General features: G+C 35.8%; 1 protein-coding gene across 3 annotated transcripts in view; it reads left to right on the top strand.

Annotated features, from left to right (window-relative positions):
- Nucleotides 1-18,589, top strand: part of ADGRB3 (adhesion G protein-coupled receptor B3) — a 732,453-nt gene extending 713,864 nt beyond the window's left edge. For all 3 annotated transcript variants that reach the window (XM_043591727.1, XM_043591726.1, XM_043591728.1), the window contains 2 exons: nt 7,394-7,498; nt 17,779-18,589. In XM_043591727.1, the coding sequence (XP_043447662.1) occupies nt 7,394-7,498; nt 17,779-17,967 (294 nt within the window). In that variant the 3' untranslated portion in view covers nt 17,968-18,589. The remainder of the gene's footprint in view (nt 1-7,393; nt 7,499-17,778) is intronic.
- The last annotated feature ends 2,150 nt before the right edge of the window (nt 18,590-20,739 follow it).

A 20,739-nucleotide genomic window follows, 5' to 3' on the forward strand; every position in this document is an offset into this window, starting at 1 on the left:
TTGTCTCTGACAAGAGGCCTACCAAACCAAAAGGAAAAAGATGACTCAGAGAGAATGCAAGAGGCTGAAGTGGGTACCATACACCATGCCTGGCGTTGTTAGTTCCTCAGGGGTTCATCTTCAGATTCCACTTCTGACACCATGTAATGTCAACCTTAAAAATCAAACAACAAAGATTACTGAGCAGCAAATGAGTTTATTTGGGAATAGTAAAGGAATTGCAGTTTGGGACATGCAAACTATGGTGAACAATAAGCAAGTCTAGATAACAGAGTGGGAGAGCATCTTTTTATGGGGGAAAAAGAGTTTGAAGTGGTGGCAGCTTCTCATTGACTGCAGGTCTGGGCAGCTTGCTGTTGCCAGCCTGAGAGGAAATCTTTCTTCTTTCTGCTGGGTATGCAGACTGTGATGAGTCGTGGTGTATGAGAACTCTCCCTTCATGGATTCCTCACTCCATTTTGAATGAGGATTCCTTTATTCATTTTCACAGTAGTAGATATTCAATAAATTACTATACAAAAGAATGATATAAAATTGAAATTAGTCTAGTTTTCTTTAATAAATAGTTATCAAACTCTATATCTGATTTGGAGCAGAGACCAGTATAGAAAATGGACTATGGAGTAAACAAAGACAGCCATACTGGACTTCAAGGATATTTACATGATATACAATTCAAGGAGATGAATGGTAGTTGGCTAAAGGCTAAAGTATGGAATGCTCAAGAAACCAGAAGCATATTATAATTCACTGAAACATGAGGTCTATGGATAAAAAGAGAAATTAAGAAACCATATAGTAAAGAGCTTGCACCCAAAGCGAAGAATTTTTATCTAATTTATTACTAAAAGCTGCTAAAGTGTTCTGTTCTATTGTGTTCTGTTTGTTTTTTAGTGAGGAATGACTTGCCCTGATCTGGAATTCAGAAAGATGACTATGGCAGTAATAGGAAGGAAAGCATGGAGTAGGGTGAATGGAGAAGTTGAGATACAAATTATTAAGTGACCAGTCCAGGCAAGAAAAATGAGGTGGTAGTAAAAGAAAGGAATGAAGGGACATGGCAGAGTCCAGATCTGGGGAATTTGGTCCTTAACTGAAAATAGGGGATCAGAAAAAAGAGGACCCTGCAAGTCTGAGCCTGAGTTTCCAGTAGTAACATTGACAGGTCTAGGAAAAGCAAGCAGACATCTAGTTAAGCCAAGTTGCATTTTAATACCTTGGGGATTAAGGTGCCTAATAAGGTGGTAAATCAGAAATATCAGGCAGGTAGTTTAAATTGTCTGTCTTGAGTTGAGGACAAATCTCAAGGAATGATTAGGAATGCAGTTACAAATATCTCAACTGCAATAGACAATATTATCCATTCCATGTTACATATAAAATGGATGGAGAGGTATTTATTTTTATCTTCCCTTCTAAAAACATGAGGATCAACTTTGACACATGCTTCCATGGAACCATGTAGCCTCTTAAAAACACCTTAGAATGTTCCTTTGAATTTCCTAATGAACTCCACACATCCAGTAAACCTATGCTTCTCAAACTGGGGAGAAGTCATGGTGAGCAGAGAGCACAAGAAGGCATCAGTCCAGGATAATCATGGCCCATCGTTGTGGGGACTTGAATTTTTAGATTTTGGGGAACATAAGTAAGATAAAATATTTTATAGTAATTTTATATTGTTAACACAACTAAGCTATGGCACAGAAGATAAAAATTATATTATGTTCTAAATATCAAGCATTTCAATTTCCTTTGTCACTGATCCCCTGCAGTAAGTGCACTCTGTTAGGCAATCAGTACACTCTGAGAGGAAATGTTTGAGCAACCCAGTCCTTTGCTACATCCATATTTTCTATAATACTAAAATAAACTGTTGCAAGTATCTGCAGCCAAGTATATCCTTGAGTGACAGTGACAAAATAAAAAATGACATAGACCTTACTCAGTTCTTTTTTAGATCCCTTGTCTAATTTAAGTCCTGAATATTTATTTATTCAAAGAGAAACATGCTTGAAACATAACTAGATGCTAGTAATGTTAAGCATTCCATGGGGCTCCAGGTTCTGTCTTAGGGATACTCTGGGGCTCTGGCCAGAGAAAGGTATATAAATCATTCCCTTTTCACAACACAACTTCAAGAATCAAGATTAATTCCTGCAGTGTATGTTGCTTCCTTAACATTAGTTTTCATTTACTTCAGACTGGTATTCAACAGCCCACTCTGTATTGAGGATTCCTATGCAATGCAAAAAAGAAGAAAAATAACCCTAGGAGTATACTAGTAAATATGGACAATGACAGTATAGGTGTCTATATTCCTAAGGCTAGAAAGGGTAATTTAGGCAAAGTAGTGTCTAAATTCTGTAGCACATGATTTCCAGGCCCCTTACTCTAAAGTTTATAGTTGAGAGATTCTCCAACTTTTTCTAACAATCTGTTTCTAAAATTCTACATATAGAAATGCCTATCTTATCTGTAGTTTAGACTTAGTGATTCACACTTCTGAATTTAGAAAAGAAAACCTCCAAGTAGTTTGTTTCAAACCCACCTGCAGGCCCTTTATTTCCACTTGTATGGAAAATAAGACATCACAACAGCATCAGAATGAGCAGGCAGGGTTTCCATCGGGGCCAATGAAAGAAGTCTTCTCTTCAGCAGGGGGACCTCAACTGGAAGGAGAGAAGGCAAGATTTATGATAGATAGCCTTCTATGTTACAAGCACCTTCCCTGGCCTGTATACCTATGCCGTCACAGTAATTTCATTTATCCTGTGGACATTTCTTGACCACCTACTAAATATCAAACACTGTGTTAGGTGTCAGGGATACAAAGATAAATGTCCACAAGGTGTTCAGAGACAAGATATGGAGATCAGCCCTTTAAAACATAGTTGCAGTACTTTATGGGACAGTTGCAGGGTGATCAATATCCAGTTTATGGACTTACTACAGAAAGCACCAAACCTACCCTTGTTTGTTTCACCTGCTTTTCCATCTGAATAGGGCATAATCACAAATTTGAGTAATCTAAAGGAGGGTGCTCCCTGAATATGGAATGTTTCTAAACAGCACACAAAAAGAATTTACTTTGGATTCAAAATGCGTTCCAGCTGTCTCACCACTGATACAAGCTTGGGAGCTTTACTTAGCCTACCTGAACTTCAGTCTCCTCCTAATCAACAAAGGGTGATAATGACTACTACCTTCCTGGTTATTGTGGGGATTGAGAAAGGTAATAATGGCTACCATTTCTTACGTGGCTCTAACCTGTGTCCTCCAGTGATAAATGATTTATATCCCTTTCTAACTCTTCAGAACAACCCTATAAGGTTATTCTGACTACTAAAACTGGAGCTACAAGGAGGTGGCATTTTGTGCCTCAGACCACACAATTTGAAAGTGATAGAACTGAGATCTAAATTCAAGTGTGTCCAGGCCCAGAGCTGTTAGATTTGACATGTCCCAAGTATTTATTCTAGAAGAGAGCCTGAGATAGGGTAGAGGTTGAAAACATACAAGTTTGTTCACACCCTGATTTTTTTGCCTAATGTCTACAATTTCATAAAGGCACTTTACAACCTATCACTTTTTTCTTTTATATAAACAATTAAGGCAGCCTCCCTTGAGTTACCAAGACATAAAATAAAAGATAAGAGTTTTATGAAATAAGCTATTTCAGGAGATACTTTTGTGCAGTTAGGTTGCTGGTCCTCTCAGGATGGGGGTTCATACACAGCTTCAAAACATGTCATAATAACTTGAGTGCGAGAGAGCATTACCTAGCATTTCTCTTTACTGCAAAAGATACCTATGTTATTTGGCAGGTATTATAACTAAAGCAACCTGAATTTTATATATAGTGTCAATTAGAATATGTTTTTTTATTTAAAAAGAAAATATACATGAGGTGTAGTTTTATCATCTTCACAAGGTTTTTAGAAAATTGAGTTTTTCACAGAAATCAATTTCTTTGGGACACAAGATATGTTTGGGTCACAAAAGAACAAAAAAAGTGAACAGATACTTAAGGTGAGTAAAATCCAAAAGTAGCCATTAAAATGGACCAGTAGGATATATTGTATAGAAACTTCTAATTAGGTGGTTAAGACCATCAAAGGCATGTGTGCTGCAGATAAATAATTATTCAGACAAATAAATAAGGGGAAACCCTTATTATTTATGGAAACTAAAACCACAGCATGTTTTTATCCCAAAACATTGCTGGGTTGGAAACTCTCCAATATTCACCGTGATACTGGCTTTCATATCAATGGAAGCTTCCCCACTACAAAAGCTGAAAGGTGTACTTAAGTCAGTGAACAAGAAGGAATCATGCATGGAAATCAAACTGAGCCCATGACAGATATGTAAGCTCTTGATTGGCAGCTCTTATGTGGTACTTCTGTCAGAACCATCAGGCCATCATTGGTATGGTGATTTCTGGCTGTGCCAAGGTGACAATTTCAAATTAGAATTGAGGCATGAGGATGTATTTGCAATTAATGTATCTAGGTAGGAAGGGGCCCAGATTTCAGCATCCAAATTTTTCTTTCCATCATTCTATGTAGAACATTGCAAATGTTTTTTGGTTATATAAAATTTGAGTCCACCATATATATTTGTGAGTATGTTCTAGCAACATAGCTCCTCAAAATAAAATCCGCTCAGCTCAGAATCAGCTGTGGCCTATTCAGTCAATAGGATTATAAAAAGTCCTATCAATTAACATATCCTAATTGCCATGGGATATATTTAACACTTTGCTTCATTAAACATGCTTTATCCAATAGAAATAGTTGGTTGCGAGAGACATAGAGCGACTTTGACTAACAGAAGAGAGCTTTGTTGGAAGGATATGGATGAACTGACTTAGCCAGCAGACATTAGGGACCTCCACTGACATTTCCACCACCATGACAAAGCATAACTCCCTGGTGCAAAGTTGGGTCTCTCATGATGAAAGGTAAATGGAGACTGCACAGACAAAATCATCCTAGGCCCACCTTAAAATGAGGAAGCTGTGCCAATAACATCAATTATCTTACAAGAAAATGTGTTTCTCGTCTTTGGAAAACAACAATCTCACTGAGGAAAGGGCATAGGATTAAAAATTATACTAGAAATTCTATGAATTTTATAAAATGGAAGAGAGAACAAACAAGATGCAAGAATAACTGATTTGAGAATTTTCAACTTAAAAAAGAGTATGTAAAAATTTGGGAATCTGCCTCCCTTGCATTTATTTTAGCGAATTCCCCTATCACTTACTCTCATAGCCACACCATTTGTTTTACTTATCTCAGTTCTAAAATAACACGTATTTGAGTTCTTATGTGATTAATGCCTATGTCCTCCATTACATACCTCAAGCTGTAAGAGGGGAGAGACTGTACCGGATTTTGCACACCATTGTTACTTCAGCATCTAGCACAATCTGTGGTGCTCATGAATATGTATTAACTGACAGAACAAAGTATCTTTAGAGAAATGTCAGTAGCGTGACTTTAGTCCTACTGCACCCTAGCAGAAAATAGCTACATGGTAAGATTCATTATTATGAAAAACACTATTTGTAGTGTTAGAGCCACAGTTAATATTCTGATGACTATAGTTTTGTTTTAAAGGTATTCCTTGTAACACAAATCAGCATTTTAATCAGTGTCTTAGGCCCTGGTACTGCAAGGGAATATTTGAGTCCCCAGGGATAGAATGTATTTCATTATGTTTGCCAGTTTACATGGTCCTCAAAATCCCTCCACTGAATTGCTTACGCAAATCCTCCCTCTCATAAATCTCCATCAGCCATTGCTAGTCAAATTATGTTTGCCTGGTGTTTCTCTGTAAATCCTGCAAATCTGTTTCCTGTACTCTCCCCAAAACTGATGGGAAGTTAATCACTCTGTAATTGCTTGCTATGTTTCATGTCCTCATCATGAGTAATGTTGCCATGTTCTCATCCTCAACCACCTGATTTGTCAACAGCCAACTCCTAGAACTAAGAGGAGCAACGATGAAAATAATTTGGTTAGAGCAAGACTTAAAATGTCGGAATTCTCTCATAAAAGTAGGCTAGTGAAAATAGAACAAATTAGCTAAACAAAGTATTGCCTAACACAGATTCATTAAATATAGGAAATTAAATTTGGCATAACAGAATAAGACTTTTTCAAGTATGTTAAAGATTTAATTTGCATTTCTCTTTTGCCTTTTTTTTTCTCAAGGAGATAGTGTTCTCTACAAGTGTCTTTTTAGAAGAAAACCAGGCATTATAGATCTTCCCCCAAAGATATATTTCTTTTCCTTTTGAAAATATTTGGTAATTAAAACAATAAACCACATGTTCAAATCATAGCTGAAGCATGAATATCATACACCTCCAAAACCCACATGAGCAAATGGTGAGTCATGAAGCACATGCTTTACAATACTATAAAATCTTACGCAAACATGGAGTCACAATCTTGGAAAATCACTTAAATATTGATTTTTAACTTTTAAAACCAAAATTGAAGAAGGCATTTTCTCCCTTAAAATAACACTTGTAAATACAGGGGATTTATTATCTCCTCTGTAAGCTGCGCTGTAATAGAAAAAGATTCAGTGCATGATACTTACCCTGAGGTCATTTTTATTTAGGACTCTATTTGTTGAGTTACGATGAAGTTGGGAGACAAGGATGTAACCAGGGATGAAGAGTATTAAGATATTTGTATCAGTGATTTGAGAAGCTCATCAGCTACACAATTTATGCTCTGAGTCCTTTCATTAAAATTCCGTACCATCTCATGAACAAATATATGAAACCTATGGGTCAGATTTTCCTTCTGCAAAGCTCAATCATTATTCAAGGAAAGTGTAAGATTTTAGGTTTCACATATATTTCAGACACTTTAGTGCTTTGAGTCAGCCTTAAAAGGCAGTGCCTGGGAGTTTGCTCCCCCTTTAGTACAGCCGGCTAGGATTTTAGTGTTTATGGAAATAAAACATAAAAAAAGTAATATTTCCCATGACAAACATTGAGAGACTTGGGTGCTTTACAAGTCCAAATTTTTAAACATTTTTTTATATTATAATTTTTTGTAAAACAGCTTTAACTTTGAGTGATGAAAATCTTACAGAGGAATGACTGCTACATTTTTAATGCACCCACAAGAGAAAACTATGTTTTGGTAATCTTGTAAGTGGAAATAAAGCCAATTCTTCATGTTTAAGAAGTGCTGAGTAGGAAACAAGGATTGGCTGCAACTCATTTGCATTTTTGGTGTCTTTGGGGACTTCCTGGTTCCTGCCAAACTTGATTTTCCTTATTAGTTAAAGTGAACATCTTAAAGCTCGTTTTAAAATGTATAAATCAAATTAGAAATGATAATGATTCTGTTCTCTTTTGCAGAAGGTCATGCATACAAGGAAGAGGCATATGGAACTCTTTCAGGAGCTGAATCAGAAATTTCAAACTTTGGACAGATTTCGGGATATACCAAATACAAGCAGTATGGTGAGTACACTTTGCCTCATCAGTGCCCGGCACCACACTGATGATGTGGCATGCCAGCTCTTATCCTTGCCCTCCAGGAGCTTTTAATTGTCTTGTGAACCCAAAAGTGGCATACACAGGGAAAAAAAAATAATGTTCCGAACTGTATTTTGGAATGTACTAAGAAACAAATTAGGAATGATACTCTTTAAACATTTTTATTCATATTTTAAACATTTTCATTTATAAGCTTTAATTGGAATTAGTTATACATCAAAAATGTGTTAGGTTCACCTGGTGCTTTTTTCATCATTAAAAGTCAGTTAATTCATATACTCAAATAGTTTTTCCATTTTCATTTGAATGTCTGGCATTTTAAGGTCATAAAATGTGTGTGTATACACACATAAACTGTGTATATATGTTCATATATATACATATATATATGAATATACACTGTTACCTGAAACAAAGTATTAGGGTTTGTCTCCAGGAGATTCACTTGTTTTATGACAAGAATTTTGAGAAACACATCAACATTGGAGACTTTGATTGTTGATTGAACCATTTTCTTCTCATTCATCTGCACTACTACAATCTGAAGTATTAGGAATTCATCAAATGGTATTTTGCAGTTACCATGTGCATGGCACAATCATAGCTCCAGAGAAGGCTATGTAATTATTTGTGAGAGCACTGGATGGGGAGTCCAGAAATCAGTATACCAGTGAAAAGCTCAACCAAGAACTATCTGATCTTGAGCAAGTGACCCAGCTCAATTTTTCCTAGATTGAACATAGAAATAAATAATTAATTAATGCCTTCTTTGGTTCTCATAACACTTTCCAAAGCAGCTAGGTTAAGAAGCTGAGAATCAGCTCTACCTGACTGCCATCTGACTCCACTGTTTCTCACTCCAAAAATAATGCTTCTGCTCTGCCTTATACCTTTGCAGCCCTCCCCCTCCTCCCAATATATATATATGGTGTATATAAATCACTCTAAGAGATGTGGTGTTTGATCACCTTCTAACTCTAGTGAGTCTTGTATATGTGTGTTATGAATCTAAGTCCTAGCTTCCTGATTAGTAACATCAGCTTATGAGAACAAGAATTTACATGATTTTGTTTTCTTGTATTCCTCTCAGTACTGGTACAATGCTAGTCATGGTAATTTATCAGTACATAGCTGCTCTTAATTTATTGAATGTTTCTGATAGTTCCATCTGTGTTTGTTAAATGAAGATTATAAGAAATACAATAGACCTTAACTCTTAATTAGTCTGTAAATAATTAACATTTATATCAACCTATTTTTCCTCCATACAGCAAAAACCATGCATTATTTGTTATCATCAACACAATCCTGGGCATATAGAAGACACCTATATGTAATGAGTGGTTCTTTCTTATCTACTCTTCCTAATATTGGGCCGTCAATTTTTAGTTTGCCAGGCAAATGAGAATTGCACCCTTGAGATTAGACCTAAACACATTAGCTACTCATTTTGGAATATTGAAAGCTAACATTGAAACAAATTGAAGAAACGTCATTTGTTTAAAAAAAGGAGAGGGTTATGTTTACAAATCTGAAGGCCTTATGCAACAGCTACAGCTGGCTGACTGCTATAATATGATTGTAATTTCCCCTAGTTGTATGGTCTGGGTATTAAATCATTAATGGCACAAATATCTGTATCTCAGTTTCCTGACAACCAAAATAGCCTACTAATTACACTACATCCCTGCAGCAGCACGCCTTTTCTAGAAAAGATTTATAAATATTTATCATTTGGGAGGTTAGGAGTGGGAAGGATAGAGTTGTCATTGCTGCTTGACTATTGTCCTAAATATCTGAGAACAGAAGAAAAAAAGAGTTCCTTATTCAGTTTTGATTAATAATGAACATGTGAGTGAGTTCATTATCCTTAATTCAGTCATAATTCGTGTGGCACATTGCTAATGAAAAATTGCATAATTGGATACAGAAAGACATTTTCAAAACAAAAAATCTCAAAGTCTTTTCCTTTTTTTTTCTGGCTACTAACTCACAACACCTGCCTAGCACTGCAAATGATGGTAATTATGTAGAATTTGGGGAATCAAAGGGAACCCAAAAGACCATTTAGTCCATTTCCCTGCTTCCAGGCAGGACAACATCTAAATCACACTACAAAGAAAAGGCGGTGTTAAAAGAATTCTCTTATTTTGAGTGTGTCTCACAAACTATTCACCAGTAAGATCTCTTTCCCCCAAGAACTTCTCCAAATTCTTGCTTTTTTAAAATATAGAATAAATATATTTTCTTTCCCTTGTCCCCAGAATTGGTAGGTTGGAAGAAGGAAGGAAAGAAAGAAGAGGGAAAGGGAAGGAGGAAAAGAGAAATGGACAGATGAAGGAAGGGAGGGACTTGCCCAGAAGTGACAGCTAGTCTGTTCCTGGACCCATGAACTATGGAAAATTCTCAGGTGGCCCTGATGTGGTCCAGCTGGCCCTGAATTCTCATATTCAGCTAACATTCCATTTCTGTGTATACAGCCAAAGACCAAAATTAGCATTGTTGGAAGCTTCATGTATGTTGGCTTATATTGAGTTTATAATTTTTTTATTGGGGGACAATTAACAGCATTAGTTTCAAGCATACAACATAATGGTTTCATATTTGTATATATGCAAAATGGTCACCCAGTTGATCTAGTTTCCTCCTATCAGCATATAAAGGTATGAAATATACAATATTGTTGACTATTGTCACCATTCTGTATATTACATCTCCATGACTTATTTATCTTAGAAGTGTGTACCTTTTGACCTCCTTTTCCCATTTCAACTTTCTCCCAAACCCCCTCCCCACTGGTAACCAAGCTATTCTTTTAATTTATTAGTTTTGTTTCTTCATTTTTTTATTGTACATATAAGCAAAATAATATGGTATTTGTCTGTCTGACTTATTGCATAAGCATAATGACCTCTAGTCTATACATGCTGTCACAAAAGGCAAAATTTCATTCTCTATGAGTAGTATTTCACTGTGTGTGTGTGTGTGTGTGTGTGTATGTGTGTGTATATATATACATCTTCTTTATCCATTTGTCCATAAATTGTACACTTGGGATGTTTTCCATATCTTGGCTATGTAAATAGTGTTGCAATGAACATAAGGGTGCAAAATGTCTTTTCAAATCAGTATTCTCATTTTCTTCAGATAAAGACCCAGAAGTGGAATTGCTGGATCATATGATGGTTCTATTTTTAGTTTAGGATCCTCCACAGTGTTTTCCATAGTGGCTATACCAATTGACATTGCCACCAACAGTGCATAAGCTTTCCTTTTTCTCCACATTCTTGCCAACATTTTATATTTCTTGTCTTTTGATAATAGCCATTTTCACAAGCATGAGATACCTCATTGTGGTTTTGGTTTGCATTTCCCTGCTGATAAGTGATGTTGAGCACCTCACCTATTATTCATCTGTATATTCTTTAGAAAAACATGTATTCAGAACCTATGCCCATATTTTTGTTGTTGTTGTTATTCAGTGTATGAGTCCTTTATATATTTTGGGTGTTAATACCTCATCATATGTATTATTTGCAAATATCTTCTCCCATTCAGTTAATTTTTTATTTAGTTGATGGTTTCCTTTGCTGTGCAGAACCTTTTTATTTTGATGTAGTACCATTTGTTTATTTTGTCCACTTCGTACCATTGCCTTTAGAGTCAGATCCAAAAAAAAAAAAAAAATGTTGCCAAGACCTGTGTCAAAGAGCTTTCTGCCAATGTTTTCGTCTTGGAGTTTTATGATTTTTAATCTTATTTTCCAAGTTTTTAATTCATCTTGAGTTAATTTTTGTATATGGTAGAAGACAGTAGTCCAATTTACTTATTTCACATGCCTCTGTCCAGTTCTTTCAACACCATTTCTTGAAGAGACTGTCCTTCCCCCCATTGTCTATTCCTGCCTCTTTTGTTGTAAATTAATTGAACATATAGGCATGGGTTTATTTCAGAGCTCTTTATTCTGTTTCATTAATCTATATGTCTGTTTTTATGCCAATACTATACTGTTTTGCTTACTATAGCTTTGCTATATAGTTTGAAATCAGGGAGAATGAGGGCTCCAGCTTTGTTCTTTTTACTCCAGATTGCTTTAGCTATTTAGGATCTTTTGTAGTTCCATATAAATTTTAGAATTGTTCTATTTCTGTGAAAAATGTCATTGCTCTTTTGTTAGGGATTATATCAAATCTATAGATTGTTTTGGGTAATATGACGTTTGCACATTATTAATTCTTCCAGTCCATGAGCATGGCATATCTTTCCATTTATTTGCGTCTTCTACAATATCTCTCATCAATTTCTTGTAGTTTTCACTTTGTAAGTCTTTTACCTCTTACCCCTATTTATTCCTAGATACTTTATTCTTTTTGGTGGAGTTGTAAATTGAATTGTTTTCTTGATTTCTCTAATAGTTTGTTGCTAGAGTACAAGAACACAAAACATTTTTGTGTATTGATTTTGTATCCTGCCACTTTACTGAATTTGTTGGTTGTAAGTTTTTTGGTGGATTCTTTATGGGTTTTTTTTGTTTCGTTTCGATTTTAATTTTTTTTTTTTTTAGAAAGAGGGCACTAGTAGGGAAGGGGCAGAGAGAGGGAGACAGAGGATCCCAAGTATGCTCAGCACAGAGTGCAGTGAGCCTGATGCAGGGCTGGAACTCAAAAACTGTGAGATCATGACCTGAGTCAAAGTCGGGCGCTCAACTGACTGAGCCACCAGGCACCTCCTTACAGTTTTTTACTCATAATTTTATGGTTTTTTTCCAATGTGGATGTTATTTATTTCCTTTTCTTACCTAATTGCTTCAGCTAGGACTTCTAATAGTGTATTGAATAAAAGTGGCAAGAGTGGGCATCTTTGTCTTGTTCTTGATCTTAGAGGAAAAGCTGTTAGCTTTTTACCACCAAGTGTAATGTTGGCTGTGGGCTTGACATATATAGCCTTTATTATGTTGTGGTACATTCATTCTATAACCACTTTGTTAAGAGTTTTTATTATGAAATGATGTTGAATTTTTTTAGATGTTTTTTTCTGCATCCATTGAAGTGATTATATAATTTTTATCCTTCATTTCATTAATGTGGTGTATAGCATTGTTTGATTTGCAGACATTGAACCATCTGTGTCTCTGGAATAAAGCACACTTGATCATGGTATATGAATGATCTTTTTAATGTATTGCTGAAAATTCATATCGCTAATATTTTGTAGAGGGTTTTTACATCTGTGTTCATCAGGGATAATAGCCTGTAATTTCCTTTTATGTGGCATCCTTTTCTAGTTTTGGTATCAGGGTAATACTGGCCTCATGAGTTTGGAAGTGCTCCCTCTTTTTCAATTTTTTGGAAGAGTTTGAGAAGGATTGGTATTAAATCTTCTTTGATTACTTGATAGAATTTACCAGTAAAGCCATCTGGTCCTGGACTTCTGTTTGTTGGGAGGTTTTTGATTACTGATTCAATCTCCTTGCTAGTAATCAGTCTATTCATTTTCTATTTCTTCATGATTCAGTCTTGGAAAATTGTCTGTTTCTAGGAATTTTTTCATTTATTTTAGGCTGTCCAATTTTGTTACATTTGTTATGTCCAATTTGGCATATAATTGTTCATAGTAATCTCTTAGGATCGTTTTTTTATATTAGTTATAACATCTCCTCTTTTATTTCTATTTATTTGAACCCTTTCTCTTTTTTTCTTAGAACAAGCTCTTTGTTTCATTGGTTTTACTATTGTCTTTTTTCATCTCTATTTCATTTACTTACACTCTGATCTTTATTTCCTTCTTTCTGCTAACTTTGGGCTTTGTTCTTTTTCTAATTCCTTAAGGTGTAAAGTTAGAATGTTTGAGATATTTCTTGTTTCTTGAGGTAGGTCTGTATCCCTGTGAACTTCACTCTTAGAACTGCATTTACTGTATCACATAAATTATGTTTTATTTTAATTTTTGTCTCAAGGTATTTTATTTCTTTGATGTTATTTTTGTGACTGATTTTCCGTTTCATACAATTGTGTTCTAAAAAGATGATGTCAGTCTTCTTAAATTTATTGAGACTTGTTTTGTGGCCTAACAACCTATCCTGGAGAATGTTCCATGAGCACTTGAGAAGAACGGGTATTCTGCATGTATCTATTAAATCCATCTTTAATGGGTCATTTGAGGCTGATGTTTGACTTTCTTTCTGCATGATCTATCATTAATATAAGTGAGGTGTTATAGTCCCCTAGTATAATTGTATCATTATCAATTTCTCCCTTTAGGTCTGTGGTAATATATGCTTTATTTATTTACATGCTTCTAGGTTGGGTGCATAGATACAAATTTATATCTTCTTTTGGATTGACCCCTTTATCATTATGTAATGCCCATTGTGTTTTATTAGTCTTTGTTTTAAAGTTGATTTTGTCTGACTTAAGTATAGCTACTGCAGTTTTTTCGTGGTTTCCATTTGCGTGAAACTTTTTTCATCCCTTCACTTTTAGCCTGTGTGTCCTTAAACCAGAGGTGAGTCTCTTATAGGCAGCATAAATGTGTCTTGTTTTTTTATCCATTCAGCCACTCTGTCTTTTGGTGGAAGAATTTAGTCTATTTACATTTAAAGTCATTACAGATAGGTATGTACTTAATTGCCATTTTATAATTTGTTTTCTGCCTGTTTTTATAGTTCTTCTTTGTTCCCTTTGTCTTCTCTTGCTCCCTTCCCTTGTGGTTTGATGCTTGTCTTTAATTTTACGTATCTACTATAGGTTTTAGCTTTGTTGTTACCATGAGACTTACACGTATCAGCCTATATATGTGCCAGTCTACATTATTAGCAAGTTAAGTTTGCACACATTCTAAAATTCTACATTTTTTTAAAAAAATTTTTTTTCAACGTTTTTATTTATTTTTGGGACAGAGAGAGACAGAGCATGAATGGGGGAGGGGCAGAGAGAGAGGGAGACACAGAATCGGAAACAGGCTCCAGGCTCTGAGCCATCAGCCCAGAGCCCGACGCGGGGCTCGAACTCACGGACCGCGAGATCGTGACCTGGCTGAAGTCGGACACTTAACCGACTGCGCCACCCAGGCGCCCCTAAAATTCTACATTTTAACTGCCTCCCCCCGACATTTGATGTTTTTGATGTTACATTTCACATTTGTGTGTGTATGCATTCCATAACTAATTGCTGTAGTCATTATTTTTACTATTTTTGTATTCTTGGTTGGGATTTTTGCTTTCAGCACTTTGAAATGTTGTTTCACTTGATGTTGTCCTATAGGTCCCTTAAGCTATCTTCACTTTTTGATTTTTTATGTGTGGTTCTCTGTTTGGTTGAGTTCTACTGCTGGATACAGTAGCTCTTCACAACTAAAGCAGCATGGGCCTCAGACCTAAAGGGTGTCCACACATTTGTGAACAAATGGCAAGAACCACAGTACAATTGGGAATACCATAGGAGGCCAGAGGAGATGAATAAGAAAGCCAACCTTATTATTACCCAGTAATAGAACCTCTCAGAAATTCAATCAGTCATATATTGGCAATAATACAGTGAAATTAGAGTCTAGACATTGTGACAAAGTCTTAAACTCATCATTTTAGTCCATGGATCCATGGTGCTTGATCTTCAAAATATAAATGGAAAATCGCATCTGTTCCAAACATAGTGAAATCCCTGTTTTCAAAGCAAATGAGAAAATACCTTGATACCTTGAATTTTTTTAGGATTGAACTAATTGAACTTTGTCAAACTAAGGATTCCCAGAAAGCTCCTTTAAGACACAGCCTTTAAGATGGATAAATCCTTGCTGTGGCTTGATTCAGCAGAATTCACATCAGTGAACCTTTCAATCAGTGATTGATTATTCAGGTCACTGTAGTGCCCTGAAATGTTCAACCATTCCCTATTGCCTACAAAGTAAATTCCAAATTGAGTGCCCTGGAATACATTGTCCCTTATGATCTGGCTTTCAGTTCACCTTCTACCTAGTTATTCTGTTCTTTTTCATTCCACCTAAAATAAATTGTTCTCAGAGTGGTCCTATTTGCATGTTCTCTGGATTTTTACTTCTCAGTATGCATGCCTGTTCAGCCACCCAACCTCCAATCGCACGTCTTTATGACCAAGCTCATCCTTCTATGATAATTCTAATGTCACTTTTCTCAGAAAGGTTTATATGCTTTCCATAAAAAGAAGCCTTATCTCCACCCTTATCTGCCCTCCTTCCACACTTTTCCTAGATTATAGACACAGATATAACTATATATTTTACACCTTCATTTAACTATAAACACCTTATGGTAAGTATTATTATATATAGTAACCATTTATTAAATACTGGGTGTTATGCTAGGCCCCTTAACTTTTTTGTTTTTGCAACCCCACTATATAGGTAATCTGCACATGTTGCCAATTCCTTTGGCCCACAATACAAAGTATATCTCTGTTCTGCCAACATTAAAGTTGAGGTTCATGGAAACCAAGTCAATTACTCAGAATTACCTTCATATGAAACAGAACAACTGGAATTTGGATCTGCGCGTGTCAGGCTTTAAATCTTATGCTTCCTAGCGAACCATGTTGGTTTTCCATCTTTATTCTCCCTAGTGTCTAATATCATGCCCAGCACAGAGCAGCTGATAAATATTAGTTGAAGGGAGCAAGGAAGGAGGGGGAAGGGAAGAGTTACAAGACTATACAGTTCATAATACTTTAGGATAATAGACTAAATCAGAATTAATCCCGTACACATATCCTAAAGGTTAAAATTTTATCATGTCTTAACAAGTAGCTATTTTCTTGTATGTCCTCATGATTAAGGCTAATAAGTGTTAAAAACTATCTAATGTATTGAAGGATATAATTTAATTTCTAGTTATGATAAATATTTCTATAGTTTGTCTCTTCTGTTGATCTATACTTGAGAATGATTTTTAATATGGTCAGGGGAACCCAGATAATCATTCCAGTACCTGTTTTATGTTCCCCCTGCTAATTAATTACAATCAGTTGAAGGCTAGAATTTAGGGTAGAAGGGGGAGGAATAAAGGACACATTCAACAATTATAGCTGGTTAAGTGTTGTAGTCTAACTTGGTCTAAAGAGAATTCAGTCATGATTTCCTTCTTGTTCTTTGATGTTATTCAGCTTAGTCTATCACATTCAAATTCCCTCATTTTACAGAAATATTTAAATAACACTATGTAAAATAAGTTCACTGCTAAATCTTAGCAAAATATCAGGCTATAGAAACTTTGAATAATGTCTATTCATATTTATTGAGCCCCTACAACATGGAAGGTCTGAGTGGAGTCATAATTAAGCAGATCTTAAATCTTAGGTAGTAAGAGGGTGTGTACTATGAAACATAATGAAGGCTGGCCTGTGGACATTATTTAAAACCCCTTATATTGCTGGATATATTTTCCAAATATCTGTACTCTTTGAAGGGAAGAATGATTTTTGCTAAATTAGTGTGCCACCCAAATATATAGAAAGTTGTGGGGAACTTACAGCAGGGAAGAAAATAGATTACACAAGGGACACAGTGGCATTTTAATATTCTAAAAAAGGATAATTTCTTGAATTTGGATCTGTATGTAACTAAGCAAAGTTAATGAAATTCAGTTATGGCCAGTTTGGACACTTTTTCGTATTACATAATACGCCTCATTACATATCCTCAGATTTTGTTTATCTCACCAAAGCTTCAGCCAAAATACTTAATTTTTCTACATCTAAATGTTTATTTATTTTGAGATAAAGAGGAAGAGAGAGAATCCCAAGCAGGCTCTGTGCTGATAGCACAGAGCCCTATATGGGGCCTGATCCCATGAACCGTGAGATCATGACCTGAGCCAAAATCAAAAGTTGGACGCTAAACCAACTGAGCCACCCAGGCACCCCAAATTTTCTACATTTAGTCTTAACACTAACGCTCCTTCCTACCTGAGTATAGAGCTATACTGACATCTCACAAGACACTGAAAACAAAACATCATCTACTTTGCCTTCCAAAAATGATTCCATTCCTTTGATTAGTGGAAAATTTTAGAATAACATAAAGAAGGTGTTCATCAGTTTGTTCAATGAAAGAAAACTAAAATCAAAACCATTTCCTGCAGCTGGCCACAATTTCAAATCATCTCTGAATCATACAAACTGGATTAAGGTCACAAGCATGCTGTCTTCCTGGGAACTTCAACAAGTGGCAATCCTTGTCATCAGATAAATGACTTTCCTCTCCTCTCTTCTCAACAGGAAAACCCAGCACCAAACAAGAATCCATGGGACACTTTCAAAAACCCCAGTGAATACCAACATTACACCACAATCAATGTCTTAGATACAGAGGCAAAGGACGCTTTGGAACTGAGGCCAGCAGAGTGGGAGAAGTGTCTGAATTTGCCTCTGGACGTGCAGGAGGGTGACTTTCAAACTGAAGTTTAACAAAGTCAAAATGGACTGAGGTGGACATAAAAACATTTCTTGCACTGACACTTAAGACTTGGGAAGCCTGACATTTCTATCTGGACAGTGTGACTATGCTCTGTCAGGACCTTCATGTGCCAAGTGTCAGTGGTGTTTGCGTGTGGGAACTTCTCACTAGTGAGGCTAGTGGAGAGAGGACCAGGTGTACAGTTCTGACCATCCTGTGTTGTAAGTACCCGTGGAATGGATTTGTAAGGTAATCTTTATAGATAAACCTCAAGCAACGATTCATGTTGTGACCGCTTCATATGGTTTAGTTTTCAAAAAACTTCACCATGAAGCACAATGTATATATTTATGCAGTTTTTAAAGTTTATAACAGTCTGTTTGGCCATTACTACACTTTTTACTTTATAATATAAAAGCAAAGTTTTTGTCATTAAATGAATGTTTGTTGAGCTACATTCTTCATTGCTTTAAATGCAATAAAGTAATAATCTCACTTTTATATGAATAATATATTTCACATCTTTATTATTGCAGTTTTCTCTAGAAAGCTCTGAGTAGCTTTCTCTGCTGCAACTGTGTATAAAATATTTAAAATGTTGTATGGTGTAAATAAACTTTTGTCTACATATCAGTTTTTTAGTGCATTTTATTTTGGATTTGTTGAACAGAAATTTACATCTTTATAAATTTTTTTTTCAATACAGATACTGAAAATGTATTCACAGTTTTAATAGCATATCGTTATTACTCCTTTGAGGCTAATGATTTCTCAAATGTAATAGTAGGTTTGTATAGTGCTTCTGTATTTTCTACTCAAACATCCTTTGGAACAATGTACCATGTAAATGGGGCTTGTCAGAAATCTGCCATCATACTCTTACCTAAATATTATGTTTTTTTCTATATTTTTGTGGCAAAAAGACAACTACTGGTAGGACACAGTACGTTGCCATACAAAACATAATACAGGGAAAATGTTTATTAGAAGTAATGAAGTCCATTGCATGTTTCACAAAAGAAACTACTTGTACGATAGTTCTTCATAGCATACACAAAAAATGAACTTATTCAGGACTTTAAAAAAATCTTATCTGTATATTCTCTAGTGGAAGGAAAAGGGGTGTGGATGTGTTTGGGTAGACGCTTTATCTCTGGTTTGAAAAGTGGGAAGTCTGAGGTGAGCTGACTACAAAAGGGCCCCCAGTGTCCTCTGTTGTGGAAAGCCACACCGGTGATGTCTCCTGCTTTCTCAAAGTCTCATGAAAGGAAACATGGCACAAAGGATTTCAGCAATTTTGCCATCCTTTTAACGGATGATGAGATTGTGACTTCCAGGCTGAGGAACTATAGGGAGTGGAAAGGAGATCGGGGTCTTCAAACTTCCGAGAATGTTTATTTAGATTAGTTTGTCGTTAAACCTAAGCTGCATGGTCTTCTGTGGTCTGTCAGAAACCCAAGTGAGCTGGCTCCGGCTACCCATGACCTGGGGGACCCGGCCCTGAAGGCCATGAGTCCAGGCAGAGACAAAGGTGCTTCAACACTCAAGTGCACCACTAAGCTAGAGCCTTAAAAATGCCCAGCTCAGGCTGAATTCCTGTCAGATACTTATAATGTTCTCAATGTAAAGATGTTAAAAATATATTTTTAACCATATTTTAAAAAATAAAAGCAACATCAGAATATAACATAAGGAGTGATTTTTCTATAGAATCAACTTCATGCCAATTATAATGTAATTGTAATATTAAATGCTTATTAAATTTATAAGATGACTTTCTGGTGATAGAAATATTTAGTCAATTTCTCATTCTCTTCCTATATTCATGTGTCTATAAATACACACATATATATACATATATGTATATGTACAGACCTATGTGTAGGTGTAGATATACATATGTGTACTCAGGCTTAGCTCCATCTCAGTGACCCATTGAGTGAATGAAAACCATGTAGGCAGTTTCCAATTTCAAACTGTAAGATCTTGATTGGAAAAAACCCTCAATAAGCATATATTTGAAAACATAAATTCTGTGTTTAAAAAACAAATTCAATATATTAGACTAATATTTCCTGTAAAGCTACAACAGTCACTGCCATAAAATTAAATCTTATATTTTTTTCACTTCTATTTTTCTCCAGTTCTAGTAACTCAATATTACTGTATGAAAATTAACCAGAAATTGCATACTTGAAAATGTTAGGGTAACTTATTTGTTACTCTAAGAGAGATGCCAAGTTGTAGTGGTGCTTTTTGTTTGTTTTTTAATCTAGAAGGGAAAAAGTACAGGCAGGTCAATAAGTATCAAGTAATCTTAATTTTAAGGAAGCTCTCTTTTGAGTCTACTCCTTCTAAGTTTCCACTGCACACGCACATCCGCGTCCTCTGCCAAAACTGCCTCGCAGCTGTCCCCTTAGACAGCCCTGGGCCATTCCCTCTGAGTCCTGAGCCCACTGTACTCTTGACCTGCCAAGATCTTTGGGCCCTTGGAGAGGTAGCCCTTCCCCTTCCCCCACATCCACATTTTTTCTATGCTTCAAGGTACACCTCATATTTCATCTTCGTGAAAGTTCTCATGATTCTCCAAGCTAAAAATAATTTCTCCTGTTAACTCTTATGGCAATGCTTCTGTACCTCTCTTAGAACTTTTAAAGAAACTTCTACCTTGTTATTTAAACACATTTCTGATATCCTCTGGTGGACTGTAAGTGCCTAGAGGGCAGGATTCATGTCTGATCCATTTTTGTATCTCTTAAGGGACCTAGCACAATAATGTTCAC

The sequence above is a fragment of the Prionailurus bengalensis genome, chromosome B2 (assembly GCF_016509475.1).
Source record: "Prionailurus bengalensis isolate Pbe53 chromosome B2, Fcat_Pben_1.1_paternal_pri, whole genome shotgun sequence".
Lineage (NCBI taxonomy): Eukaryota > Metazoa > Chordata > Mammalia > Carnivora > Felidae > Prionailurus > Prionailurus bengalensis.